This window comes from Tetrahymena thermophila, assembly GCF_000189635.1.
Source record: "Tetrahymena thermophila SB210 genomic scaffold scf_8254719, whole genome shotgun sequence".
NCBI classification, from domain to species: domain Eukaryota; phylum Ciliophora; class Oligohymenophorea; order Hymenostomatida; family Tetrahymenidae; genus Tetrahymena; species Tetrahymena thermophila.
Window position 1 is genome coordinate 324,678 of NW_002476484.1, and position 15,337 is coordinate 340,014.

The window sequence follows — 15,337 nt, forward strand, 5'->3', positions numbered from 1 at the left end:
ATATAAAATAATTATTAAATGCAAAATAAAATTTATTAAGAATTTATTTTAAGTTAGAATTTTAAATTGTTTTATTTATTTATTATTTATGGATCTTTCTATATAAAAGAGAAATTTTTTCTTAGAAAAAGCTTTTTATCTTTAATAGGGATCAGTTTAAAACTTTTTGATCAAATTTTATATTTAGCAACTAATCACACAAAAGCAGATTTGATCAAATTACATATTATGTCACCAATTAATTAATAAAAATTTTATGATATAAAATAAGATTTTCAAAATTTAAAAAAAGCACATAACAAAAATGATAAAAATTAATTAATAAGGAAAATAATAAACAATATTTATAATAAAAGAAAAAAATGAAATCAATAATTTATATGAAATAATATTTGTCAACATTGAAAAAGCAAATAAGATTTTGAATAAATTAAAATTAAGATTAAATTGAACCTGTTAGCTAATGATACTTGTTTAATATGTGCTCAAATAAATGATTTTAAAGTTTCTCTAAAACAAATATAAAAATCTATTTTTAAATAATTTGAGATACACTTATAAGGTATTTTTGATCAACCTAATCTAATTATAACAAATATTTTATATAAAAATTAACTATTGTCAGTAATATTTTCTGCTAAAAAGATATTTTCATAATGGTAGTCAAATAATAAAGCATCAAAAGTGCATTTTCAAATATAAAAGAGAATAGGTTTTTTGAAAAATATCAAAGAAAATTTGATATCTATTATTTACAATTTTTAAAGTTCAATCAAATTTTTTATTTAATGTAAAAACTACAATATAATTAAATATTAAAACCTTTGATTTAATTTATTTTTGCTTATTGAGAGGCATAAAATAATAAGTTTTTTAGATTTTTAATAAAGAGATTTAATAGAATAATTATAGTATCTAAACATTTGTTACCAACATTCAGTCTCTAATAAAGAGTTTTTTATTAAAGTATTTAAGATAATTTCTTATAATCAATTTATTAAAATCTAAAATTCATATTATTTTTGCTTACTTTTTCGTGATACATTTTTATTTTTATCTGCTTACCAATTTGATTCTTTATAAATACTAAAGTAAAATTACTAAATAAAAAATAAATTTGAAATTATTAAGTAAATAAATGCATAAATAGGAATATTAATTGAAAAATAGTTAGATATTTTAAAAATATTTAATTTATTTAGTATGTTAGTTTTTAAACAAACAAACAAACAAACAAATAAAAATAAATTTTAAAACAATAAGTAAATTAATGCATAAATATCTTTGAGATATTAATTGAAAAGTTGTAGATATTTTAAAAATATTTAATTTATTTAGCAGATTAGTTTTTAAACAAACAAACAAGCAAAAATAAATATTAATGAATTTAATTAAAGATATAATTATAAATACTTAATTCTAACTAAAAATTTTAAATAAATAAGTATAAATGAATTACTGCTTATTTTTTATAATCAATTGTTACTGAAAATTCATAGACAAATTAGCTTGCTGATATTTTTAATTAACTTCATTATTATGTCTAATGAATAAATTATAACGGCAAGAAATAATATATTTATTATATTTGAGTATCACAATTAATTTTTACTCATTTCAAACTAAAAATTCTCATTTGTTATAATTGTTAGATTAAAATTATTTCCTTCCCTTATTATTATTTTTATTAAATCTTGAATCTGGATGAGGTCTTTTATTATTGTTGTAATGATTATTATTATTGTTATTATTGTTATTGTTGTTGTTATTATTATTATAGTTATTGAATTTGTTGTAATTGTTGTGATTTCCGTGATAATTATTGTTGTTATTATTATTATTATTATTGCCATTATTGTTGTGCTAATTATAACCTCCTCTTTAACCTCCTTAATGGTGATTGTAATGTCCAGATTGATAATGACCTTATTGTTAGTAGTTGTTATACTTTGGTTTTTAATTGTTATGGCCTTAATATCCTTTGTGATTATCTCTGTGATTATTTCTATTATCATTTCTATTATGCTAGCCTTGCTATTAATTCATCTAACTCTAGTTATTTCCTATACTTTATTGTCCGCTTTTTGTTGTTGTAAATGCTTATGGTATAGTATATAAGATTTTTTCACCAATTCCTCTGTTGAATACTTCGTTGGCATCAACTGTAATTCCCAAACTTCTTTCTAAAATTTTAATTTTTTCATTCTTTACATAAGCATTTTAGTGAATATCACCTAACTACTCAAGAATATTTTCCTTTTCTTTATCTGTTAATGTTACAACTAAATTACTTAGATCTAAGTTAATTGGAAGTTTTTAGCTTATTGTATCTATTTAAGCTGTATAAATATCCTCGCTTGGATTTAGTATTTTCACTATTTCACAGCAGATGTTACTTTGCTAAATTTTTAACAAATTTTTTTAATCATGATGCTACTGCTATTATTATGGATCTGTACCTTCCGACTTTGCTTATCCATTGGCTTCATATTCAGTTAAAGATTTCTGCACTGTATTTTTATGGGTTATTAATGTCTAATAAGGCTCTTCCTTATCCATTTTTTATGCAAAAGAGATATATTCGGGTATTTTTTACAAGAAACTCAAGAATCTTTCAATCTCTAATGTGCATAAAAACTAGGTCTTGTTAGGTCCTTACCCAAAGCTTAATGGGAACAAATCTGCTAAATTACTTTGTTCTCCATAAATCTTGTTATAAATTTTAATTTATTTATTTATTATTTAAAATTTTCTTAATCCAATAATTTCCCTTAAATTTCAAGAGTATTAATTAATTAATTCATTCATTCATTCAATATTATGGTAAAAAAATTGATTGGTTTAAAAAATTTGTGTGCTTTATTTGTTTGTTTGTTTTTTTGTTTAGAGAACATAAACATGAAATCAGGAAAGAAATATTGAATTAAATTTTAATAAATGAAATAGAGTAAACAAATTAACTGAAAAATTGAATTTATTTTAAAGAAAAATGTAGTTTTTTTTTGTTTATTGTGGTGTGAAATAAAATTTTACCTTTTCTTTCAATTCATGTGGTAATTTAGAGGAGTATGATTGATTGGACATAATAATCATATACTATGAATTAGTTAGGGGTGGTTAGCGAAAGAATTTAATTTATAACTCGCTAAGTTTATTCATATCCTCTGCAAAGGGTGCAAAATGATAATTATACTCCCAATTCCATGCTGGATACTCTCTATAATAAAAATAGGATTAGTTATTCATTATTAAATAACTTTTTGGGGTTAGATTAATTTATTCATTCATTCATTCATTCAATTTTTATTTTGGTTTTCAATGAAATTGCTTTTTCAAAAATTATTTCTCAACCATTTTAAAAAGTTAAAATAAATCACTTTATTATTTGAAATTTAACAATTTTACTTTTAAAATATAAAATAGTGAAAAAATTTAATGCTAAATAGCATCATAATTTATTAAAAATTAACTTCATATTTTACTTCTTTCTAAATACGCTTGCAAATAAGTTAACTTTATTGATTTCTTTACTAAATAAAGCTTTCAATAATAAAATTATTTGTTTAATAAGAAAAACACTCGCTTGCTTTATTTGAAAAATATTGTTTACTGATTGCTGAAAAACTTTTTGAAGATGATTGGTTGGTTGGTTGGTTGTCAAACTAATAAATATAATTAGCAGCTAGCTACAAATAAAGAAATAATTCTTACCCATAATAGGATGCGAAATGCCAAACAACTCCTTCAAAATATTTTTATGTAATGCTAGGTCTAAGGGTAGATAAATCAGATTGATCATATTTTCCTACACTAAGATAAAACTGATCTTTATAACCTCTCTCTCCGGGTTTGTAGTTATTTATAATCAAGTATTATTGGGCTATATTGTGGTTTCTTTCAGTCAATGTAGCTTTTTCATCAATATCAGAGTCTTCATCATTATCATCTTCACAAATACCTTCGAAGAATCTCTCACCGTATTTACTTGTGTCGACAATACAGTCTTAATAGATAGAAGATGCCTTTGAGAGACACTAAAGGTGAATCTGTTTTAAATTCAATCAATCAAACTTAACACTTTATAAATATTATTTTAATACCTCCTTCATCTTATCGGGAGTAAAGAATGATTTATAAGTCTTTTTTTCACTAGCTTGTGGCTTCTATACATGTTATGCTGCTGGAATAATTGGAACCACTTTTGGTTAGCTTTGTTATGCAACATCTTCTCCTTCATTCTAATCGGATTATTTTAATAATAAAAAATGATTATTTGTATTCTTTATGCAAGAATAAAAAGTACTTTTAATTATTGCTATTCTTATAATGTTTCGTTTAAGTTTTTCTCAAATACTTGCTAAACTATCTCAGAAGCTCTGATTGGGTCGTAATCTAAGGAGTCATATTTTTATTTAATTTTTTCAATTATTTCTTCTACAGATTTTTGTAGCTAAATGCTATTATGTCTAGAATTGTTATATTAAAACTATGATTATCTTATTTCGTTGAAAATTAGAATATCTTCTATCATTCCCAACTCATGGAAGAATAAGTGTAAATTAACCTGATAGATAACTCCCTTTTCTGACAAATTTCCATTCAAGAAAGGATACATACGCTTTTTGTTTGTTTGATTTATTTATTAATTAATTTATTAATGAATAGTTATTCGTTTTTATTAAAAATTCAATAAAAAAATACCTTGTAGAGATAATACAAATAATCCATTCCGTTCTTTTCAAAAGAGAAAAAAGTTAATTTTGGGAGAGTTTCAGATCCAAGGAGCAGTGAAAGCAGGATGAGATCATCAATAATTGACTAAAAGTTATGAACACCTTGCACGTTCATTAAAGAGAATTCAGAAATTATAAATTACTTAAATACTCCTACATCGATTGTGCTATACTTAAATGATGATTCGTGGCCTTACTAAATTGATTGGCTCTATAATTAATTTTAAAATAATAGTTTTCTATCAAAATAATGCTTTTTGCTTATATAGACACAGCTAAGAATAAAGCTACTATTTACAAAAAACAAACTCTCCAAAATACAAAAATGAAGGCTTGAGCTTTTCTTAACACAGTCATACATAATATTAAATGAATTACTTAATGCTAGATCAAATCTATATAATGTAGATGTAATGCTAGTGCTGTTAAAAAGCCCTAATTGCTGTTATCCACAAGAGCAAATCTAAAATCACCTCTAAAATGTAATCTATTCTTCTGTTGGCGTATAAAAAACCTTAGTTTATAAAGTGCATCTCCTGGCATATTTTAATCTAAAATAACAAAATTCAATTCCTGATGCTTTTATATAAAATCATGAGCAACTTGCTTTATCTTTTCATGTAATTCTTCAATTAGTTAAGCTCCTGGATATAAATCTGAATAATTGATGTGATTCGGATCTTGCTTTAACAACTAAACATACTCATATTTTGATTTTTAAATAGGCTTCACTCCATCAATGCTAACAATAATATTTCTGCTAGGCTTTAGATGAGTAATGACATCTATAAAATTCTTTGTTACTTTTTCTAAAAAAGCGCTTTTGTTTGAAAGCAAACTTTTGCTTGACACGAAATGCTCGCTGATAATAGAGCTTAAATTAACTAAAACATAATCGTAACTTATATTCTTCAATTCATTGCTGTGTATTGATGGAATTCTCTAAATAGCCCAATCAACATAACCCTGTATGTTTTTGTGGGTTTGCTAATCCTACAAATGCTGTGTTTTTTATGCAGAAATCATAATAAATGAACTATGTGTCTATGAATGAATGTATTTATGTATGTGTTTTATTATTTATGTTTTTACTATTTTATAATATCTTGAATTCTATCTATCTTATTTTTTATTGTTTCTTGCTATTAAATTTTTAATATAACAATTTAATTCATAATAAATTTCTTTATTTGATTTTTTGAATGAAATCCATGTGTTTCTTTATTTTTTCTAGTTTTCCACTTTTTCTCAGCCAACTTTGATTGAAATCTTATAATAAAAATGAATAGTTTAAGAATCTTTTCATTTTCCTCTCATTTTATTTGATAATAGCTTTCTTCATAGACATTATAAATATTAAATTGTTAACATAGCTAGTAAAAAATTTACTGATATCAAGCTAACAATTATTCATCAATTGCTAATATAAATTAAATATTTAAGGTTTATCATTTAAAAGAATAACTATTTTTAAAGATAATTATTTTTAATTTATTAAAATTAAAGAGCCAATAATATATATAATATGAGGAATTAATTATTAATTAAAAATATTATTTTCACTATTAGAGAATTTAAACATTAATTTATTAAAAAATAATTTAAATTATCTTCATAAATAATCATAAAAATAAATAATTTATGATAAAAAAAATTTATTTCATCAAATTCAATTAAAAAATAAAATAAAAATTGAATAGTTAAATAAATATGTTTTCTTAGTACCTAGATAATTAATAAAAAACTGTATTAAAATAAATTAAATAAAATAATTAAGAAAATAAATACTAATTTTTATTTAAAAAAATAAGTTTAAGTAAAAATTGAATAGAAATACTTTATTTTTATTATTAAAAAGATAAAAAATTTATGTGAAAACTGTGTAGAAGGGCCATTATTTATTAATTTAGCAAGTAAGTACGAAATATATATACGAAGTAGTACAAAATTTAATTTTAAAAGATAGAAATAGATAGAAAAATTTTTAGATTTTTCTTCGTTAATATAGCAGTTTTTAATTTTAAATAGTGGAAGTTAGTTAGTTAGTTAGATAGTTGGTTAATATTAGAAATAAGTAGCATTAAAATACTAAATTGAAGTTGACTTTATTTTTTAAATAGAATTTATTGTAGGTAGATAAGTAGGCTATTTTAGCTATGTAATTATTTTTTTTAGCAAGGTATAGAAGAAACTTTGGAGGATTTTTCTATTGAGATTGAGATTTTTGCTTAAATATAATATTTTCTCTGTGAATTGGTTAAAGAAGCATTGTATTATAACAAGAAGTATATTTAGTTAGTTAGTTATTTAGATAGATAGATAGTTATATAAGTAAGTAGTTAGATAAAAAAACGTGAATGAGTGAGCGAGTAAATAAGTAGGAGAGTGAATAATTTGCTTTTTCGGCTTTTTCATTTCGTAGCATTAATGTAGTACTTTGTTGCTTCACATTTTTTGAGCTTAATGAGTTTTTTTTGTTTGATTAAATTTTGAGTTATTTTTTATAAATATTTGATTTCTAAAAACTACTTTTTGATAATTTTTAGAGAGACTTATTAGTTTCTTTTAAGGAAATTTGAATGCTTTTTAATGGTTAACTTGTATTATTTTGGTTAAAAGTGTATTGGTTTTTTTGTTAATTTGAATTTTTTGTGCAATAGATAGATATTTAATTCTTCAGTAGTATTAGAAAGTCTCATAACAATCTAAGTCATTGAAATCGTAGATTTATTTAAAAAAATTATTTATCGGTTTGCTAACAAATTCTTAGTCGAAGTATCCAAGCCAGCATTCTTGATTTGTCACAGGCTTGAAAGGAGCTTAAACCTAAATGTTAAATAGTTAATTTATTTATTTATTTATACTTAATAGATATTTATTTATTTACTTATCTTTTGTAGAGTGCATCCCAGTCTACATCTTCGAACCAAGGGTGATTTTTCAATTCGGAGGCTCCTTCACAGCTTCCTAGCCTTATTCTAGGATCCTTGCAAAGAAGCTGAAATTTTAATTTAACGAAATAAATTTTATTGATTGATTAAATAATAAGATATTTTACTCTTCCAATCAAGTCCTTTGCTTAAGATGAGACTTGCATATTAGGATTAAACTGGAGCTCTTCAAAGACTATTTTTTAGAACATTTATTTATGCTGTTTATGGTAGAAAGGAGGCATGCTAAAGAGCATTTCATATCTTTTTTTAATTAAAACATATAAATTGTATTTTTTTAAATGAAAATAAATTAATTAATTAATTACAATAAAGTGCCTAAACTCCACCAGTCTGACGCCTATTTATTTTATTAAAAGTAGAATTAATTTTTGAAGTAAATTTATTTTTAATTTACTTTGGAACTTCCAAATCCTTTTATTGTTTCAGGACTTAAATATTCAGGAGTCCCGCAGAAAGTCAAAGCAGTATCTGTATCTGATAGAATTTTGGCAAGTCCAAAATCAGTTAAGCACAAATATCCTTCTTCGTCTAAAAGAATATTTTCTAGCTTCAGATCACGATAAATTATATTGAAGGAATGCAAGTGTTCTAATGCAAGGATCATTTACGCTGCATAGAATTTAACTCTTTCTTCAGCAAAAAACCTCTATGTTTTGAGATGCTAAAAGAGTTCTCCTCCTTCTGTTGATTGATTATTTATAAAACAGATTATTATTGTATTTTAATTGGAAAAATTGTTTACTGAGCACTTTCATAACGAAATATATGTTTTTTACATCTTAGAATGTGCCAAGAACGTTGATTAAAAAGGGGTGTTTGATGTGCTCTAAAATAAGCTTTTCAGTTTAAGTGTGGTCTCTTTGTTTTTTTATTTCGATTTCGTGCTTGCTGATCATTTTTACAGCTACTTCTTCATCTATTATTTTTTTGAATTTAATTTGTTGATTTATTTATTTATTTATTTATGGTTTAACAAATAAATTTGTGATTAAAAATAAAGCCAATCAATTTAAACTAAAAGTTTATAATTTCAATTTTATTTTCACTAACGCAAAACTTTCTCGCAATAATAAATTAAAAATGATTAGAAAAGTAATTATTGATATAGTCAGAATTAAATCAATTATTATTACATTTTTATTAAAATTATTAATCAAAAAACGCAATTTATTTATTGAGGGCTGAATACAAATTTAAAAATAAAATTTACTTGTTTGCTTATCAATTGATAAAAAGACTACTCCAAAAGCTCCTTAGCCAAGAATTTTATAAAATACAAAATCCTCCAAGCAATATTGTCTCTCCTTGATTTGAAATGGAGGCTACAAAGGGTCCTCTTAAATATTTTGCTGTATCATTTAAGATTTTATAATAGGTGATGATGAAACACTAAGATCATCCATTCTTTTCACTGAAAATTTCTCTTCATATTCCAAATGATTCATAAACTAATGAAGACAATCAATAAGATTAATTATTATCAAATGTAAATTTAGAAATGTTTTACTAATTTTTCACAGTTGTCTAAATTGGGGTTTGTGTAGTATTTACTTAAAGCTGACTTTTAGCTACTGCAAAAACCTTCATTGTTGTTAAAGGTATTTGATTAATCTTTAGATGAATTCTTACTAATTCTTTTCTTTGACTTGAATTGTTTTTAATATGGGTGCAGTTATTTGTCATCCTAATAAACAAATTAAATTAATTAATGTTTGGTCTTTTTAATTTCATTTTTTAACTAAATGGGTAAGTTTTTGATTGAGTTGGTGAATTATTAATCGAAATTTTCAAATAAATTTGTGATTGAGAGTGTATTAAATAAATTCAATTATTTTATTTCGTTTGATAATTGATTCAATTACAATCTGTATTTCTGAAATTGAAGATTATAAAATATTACAAAAATTGAAAAGTGAAAGGGAAAGAAATATTAAAATAGAAATATTAAGTAAAATTTTATCTATTTCATTTTGTTCCAAAGATATTTCAAAAGATATTCTTGAAACTTATGGTGAAAAATAAAGATTGAGAGCATTTAGTTAATTAACAACAATTTATTTTCATCAGAAAATAATCAATTAAAGAAGCAATTAATTATATACCACAATAATCATCAAAAGCTTGTTCTTTGCTAGATCAGTGTATGACTATAGCAAGTAACTCAAAAGGAGATCGCGCCTTTGATTTTAGAATAGATTTTGTAAGTATAAATTTTTCATGCTTATATTATTTATATAAGTTGGAGTAGAGTAATATAATAAATAATACTGACACAATTATAAATATTTAGTAAAATAAACGATGATTACTATTCAAATTTATATCTCAAATCTTCTTGATTATCCCCTTAGGCAATCATGAACTCCTATCCATGGCGATTAACAATAATTTAGGTAATGTCAGTAAGTATTATTCTGAGAATTTGATCTATTATTATGTATAAAATTTTGAATTATTATAATTATTATAATAATGTTATAATTAATAATTGATTGATCGATTGATTGATTTTGAGAATAAATTAATAAATCAATGCCAAGAGTAATTTGTAAATTTAAAAATCAAATTTAGTTTGTGCTTGCAAAAAATTGAAATTCATTTGAATTTGTAAATACTTTTATAGAATCAAACCAAACTATTTTCAAGATAATTAATTTGAAAGAAATATTTATTGATTGATTGATTAAGAATTCTTCTTTAATTATTATAGTAAAATATAATCAGATTTTTCTAATTAATTTCAATTCAGCACAAATAGAATCTACCAATCAATTCTTTCTTCTTATTTTTATTTAATAATTTATTTGTTTATTTATTTATAAGAATATATCATTTGCTTTATGTTTATTTCTAAAAGAAATTTATTTTCAAAGCTGACTTTAAATTCTTTAACAAATTCAGTAAAATTTTTTCTTTATGTCAATCAAACATCAATTTTTCAATAAACCAACAAAGTGCTTTGCCAATATTTATTCGCACTATATTCATTCATTCATTTATTAATTCATTCATTCATTCTTTCATTAGATTTATGTAGTTTTTAGTAAAACATTTAAATGAAATAAAACCTCACTTTCATCTTAGTAGTTGTAAATTGCCTTGTTTGTAATAACAAAATCAACATTGACTTTTACTCTTTGTTTTTTCATCTTATAAAGACTACACTTGTATTTCATTTCTTCGGTTCCTAAAGTTTAAAAAGGGTAAATTGAATAAAAAATGAATGTGCTAAAATTGAATTAAAGTTTCAAATAAATAAAATTTTTATCAGAGTTCTCTACCAGCTTCTATAATCCACCAAAGACGCTATCAATTAAAATGATTTAAGTCGGTAGATTTGAAACAAACATTTTGCTCAAGTTTAGAGATGTGAATAGCTTGAGATTAAAGATGATTAAAATTGAATTTAGGTATATGGAGTATGGTAGATAAATAAAACAATTCAAAGAGGGTTACCATCATCGTATAGAGATTGGCTAACACCTGTAGATTATTGATGGATAAGAGAGATATAGTCTTCCATGGTAATTTTAGTCTTGATTGTGAATTTTGTTATGAAATTAAGAATTAAATAAACAAACAAACAGCTTGTTTCTGCTTATTTTTTAATTTTTTGATTGTTTGTTATTAATTATTAATAATATTTATTTATTTAATTACCTATATAAACAAAAAACACTTATCTTAGATGCAGCAAATAAATACATAATTTACATTAAAAATAAATAAATAAATTATTCGGCATCTTACTCCTAGCGAATTTTATTACAAATTTTTTGATAGGACTAATTCTTGCTTCATTACTCATTCAATCGCTTTCTTTCTTTCTTGTTTATTATTTTGCATGCATGCTTTTTTGCTTCTTTTTCATATCAAATTCTAATTTCTTTTGTTTATAAGTGCTTACTTATAGAATGAACTTGATATTTTTCTTTGCATTTTTATTTTGAATGTAAAATGATAAATAAACAAAAAAGCATTAAGAACGATTGAATACAAGCAAGCAAAAGCAATATAAAATCCCTAAAGAATTTATTTAAATTTTAATTATATTTATTTGATCTTATTTTTATGTAGAGAAACAAGTAAATTTGTTTCTTCTACTTTATATGAATATATCGAAACTAAGTAGAGATAATAAGTTTTCTGAAAATTATCTAAGTATGTCAATTTTTATATTAAAATGAAATTAAATAAGAGGTAATCTCATCTTAAACAACTCATAAATATCCTTCTTTTTGGTTATTAAAAAAAAAACTTACATACAAGTTTCTAATATTAAATAAATTAAATTTTGATCAATATCAAGAAATATATTTTTTATTTATTGAGTGAGTGAGAAGTTTTTATAAATTTGATTTAAAAATTTGCAAAATCAATAAATTATAGATTCATTGTAAATTTTTTATCAAAGAATAAATAAACAAAAATAAAATATCTACTTTGCAAAATAACATATTAAAATTTTATTTTACATTAAAAAATTTATTTAACATTTAAAAATTAAATTGTTTAATAAAAAATTCCTCTTAAATAAATTTGTTAACTTTCACATCAATAATCAAAATTCAAATTTGTTCAGATAAAAATGACATTAAAATACTTGATTTTTTAAAACTTATTCTTTTTTTATTGAATGTAATTTTCATATTTTTGCTAATTACATATCATTCAATATTAGTTTAATAGGCAATACATAATTTTTATAGAACTAGAACCTAATCTAGCAAGCAAGTCTATTCTACAATCATAGCAAATGTGGCTTTAAATTTTCTATTCTAGAGATGATTTAAAAAAACCTAATATTATAAGATTATGTTAGTTCTATCAAAAAATATTTAGTTTGAATATCACAAAGGAACTATTTGTAAGGTGTATTTGAAAATGTTCCTTTAGAAAATATCTTTAAAAAAAGTAATAAAATGCGTGAGTGGCAATTAAATGTATCTTAAAATGTAAATAAATCAAAAATAAATTAATATCAAATAACGCTATGAGTATTTATGTCAGTAAATTCGAAATATATGTTCCAGATAAAATAGTTCTATATTAATTAAATTTCTTTTTTTCGTTATGAGAAACTAATTGGTTTAACGTTGAGTGTAAGTAAGATTATGTATAATTTTTAAATACTTATTTTATTAGGAACATCAAAATTAATCAAATGTAATTCTTTTTACCTTTAAGTCTGTTTGTTTGTCTTTCTTTCTGTCTTTCAGCTTGAATGGGTAATTAAATTTATTAAATTATTTTTTTGGAAATAGACTAACTAACATAACAAGGAATATAGACAACAGTCAAATGAAAATAATTGCTATTAATTAGAAGAAAAAAGGGTAATTAATTATAAATGAAAGATTGTAATCAAATAATTATTTATAATTACAAAATTTAGGTTGCTCCGTATTAACAATTACTAATATTTATAATTTGATGTTAATTCGTTATATTTAGGTAACAATGTTTATAAATCCTAAATATTATTTGACACATTTTTGTCTTTTAAAAATATGCCTATAATAGCAATACTCATTCTTAATTCTGCTATATGATAATTTCTCTATATAAACATGAAATAAAAATTGAATTTCTATAATTTACGAACAAAATCAACTAAATATTTCAAGGTAAATTCCTAAATAGTCAATTAAATATTCCATTAACTAGTCTTAAATAATTAGTCAATGGATTCAATTGATAAAGGAAATTTATAATTTCAATATACAAAATTTAGCAATTTTACTAGCTGCTAATTTCAATTTGAAATAACTGTATCTAAAAAATTATGCAAAACAAACTGGGTAGTATAAATTGATGTCATTTTAAAAATCATATAAAATAAAATCTTTTGAAAACAGTTACCATTTATGGATAATCTTTATTTCTTAACAATTACTTCAACTTCAGATAATCTTTTGAAAATTGTATCTCAAATACTATTTAACTTTTAAATTAAATATTTCTCCAAAAATATTTATTTATTTTTACTGAATATTTAATAAAAGCAATTTTACTACTACTGATTAATAAATTTACCTCAACTGAATACTCATTTTTGAGTAACATTTATAATGTAGCTGCTTAAAATTGCAATAATTTATTAAGATTAAATAGAAATAAGCTAAATTCAATCATATTTAATGATTATTAGTAATTGCAAAAGAAATACAAGAATACTTTTCTTAACTAAATTAATTGCTATTACATACAAATTAGACTTCTTATTGATCAAATTTTTATATTTGCAAATTTCATTCATTAGTAAAAAAGAGTTAAATATTAAAAAATAAATAATGGAAAACAGAGCACATCAAAGAGCATACCCTTAGCAAGTTATAGAAGAATATTCTCCATCTATCCCAAAAGAATTTCCAAAAGATAAAATACCAAGTTTTGCATTCTTTATATTTTTAGATAATAAATTTGTTTCATTTTCTGTATCAAAAATGTGTGCGATTGTCCATTTATTGTTTTTCATTCATTGTTTTAAAAATCTCTTAAAAAGAACCAACAAAAATAACACGTTCTTATTTTAAAAATCAACTTTAAACCATTAAAAAAAGAATTGAAATATTTTTTCACATTAATTGTATTAAGCATAACAAATAATTTTATTTTTTTAAATGATTACTAGAAAATCTTTGTGAAAAAGAATTAGTTAAGATGATTAGATGTGAAAGAATATTCTAAACTAATTATTCATGCGTTGAAGACTATGAAGCCTTTGTTCAATGTAAAAAGCAAAGAGTAAAATATATATTGATTGAAAGCACAATAGATATTATTGTGTTGCATTAATACTTTATTTATTTAATAAAAGCTAGCTTAAAATAAATAGTTTTACTATCAAATTTTTCCTATTAAAAGTAAATTTAAAATTGTTTTATAAAAAATCTAAGGATTTGGAACTTTTCAAGTCAATTAAAGAATGGGAAATAGATCATTTTAAAAAATTATAGCCTAAATTAAGAAAGTTATACTTCCAAGGTCTAACTTTCAAGAAAGATAGATTAAAGTAGGACTACGAAAGAATACCTTCAAGTTTTAGCTATTAAAATAGATAATGGAGATTTATGTCTGATATAGAATAAATTGAATGGAGACTTGGCTACTTATTACCAATTAGAGATTAATAATGAATTTATATAACAATCTTAATAAAATTTAAAGTATTTATTAATAATAACAAAACTTTATAAAATATCTTAAGCTATTTAATCTACTTAGCATTCATGTTTCTTAAATAATTACTAAAAAAATTATATAAAACCTTAAAATTCTATTTAAATATTTATTTTTATATAAATATTTATTTTTATAAGCTGAATGAATAAATATTAAAGATGAATTAATTCTAAATATTAAGAAAAATAAAATAATTTGATAAAATGAATGAATGAATGATTCGTTTGATTTTTATAAAAACTAATCATATAATTTATAACACATAAATTCTTATTATTTTTTTGATTGAAGAATTTACAAAGATTCTAAATTCTTAAAATTATTTACTAAAGATATTTCAACTCTTCTACTTCATACAATGCAGAAGGATATTGAACTCTTTGGAGCAATCTCCTTAATTTACAGCTATTCCTTTTTGTGAAACGCAAATGCTATATTATAGTGACTAAATTTTGTTAAAAAATA

At 22.3% G+C, this 15,337-nt stretch overlaps 3 protein-coding genes across 3 annotated transcripts; 1 reads left to right on the forward strand and 2 right to left on the reverse strand. All coding sequences in view use genetic code 6, as the record gives it.

Moving 5' to 3' along the window:
* Positions 1–1,632: 1,632 nt before the first annotated feature.
* Positions 1,633–5,759, reverse strand: TTHERM_00393040 (hypothetical protein; the record flags this gene model as incomplete). Its single annotated transcript, XM_001011880.3, has 7 exons — positions 1,633–2,709; positions 3,034–3,217; positions 3,712–4,046; positions 4,101–4,238; positions 4,304–4,618; positions 4,702–4,944; positions 5,112–5,759. 7 exons carry the CDS (start codon positions 5,757–5,759, stop codon positions 1,633–1,635), a joined length of 2,940 nt encoding a protein of 979 aa, XP_001011880.3.
* Positions 5,760–7,409: 1,650 nt separating this feature from the next.
* On the reverse strand, positions 7,410–11,495 carry TTHERM_00393030 (Serine/Threonine kinase domain protein; the record flags this gene model as incomplete). The annotated part of the gene is made up of 12 exons (XM_001011879.2): positions 7,410–7,559; positions 7,621–7,731; positions 7,792–7,927; positions 7,993–8,024; positions 8,082–8,368; positions 8,430–8,603; positions 8,898–9,135; positions 9,195–9,371; positions 9,790–9,865; positions 9,997–10,114; positions 10,761–10,874; positions 11,144–11,495. 12 exons carry the CDS (start codon positions 11,493–11,495, stop codon positions 7,410–7,412), a joined length of 1,965 nt encoding a protein of 654 aa, XP_001011879.2.
* Positions 11,496–13,758: 2,263 nt separating this feature from the next.
* Positions 13,759–14,826, forward strand: TTHERM_00393000 (hypothetical protein; the record flags this gene model as incomplete). The annotated part of the gene is made up of 3 exons (XM_001011876.2): positions 13,759–14,077; positions 14,322–14,434; positions 14,587–14,826. 3 exons carry the CDS (start codon positions 13,759–13,761, stop codon positions 14,824–14,826), a joined length of 672 nt encoding a protein of 223 aa, XP_001011876.2.
* Positions 14,827–15,337: the final 511 nt, after the last annotated feature.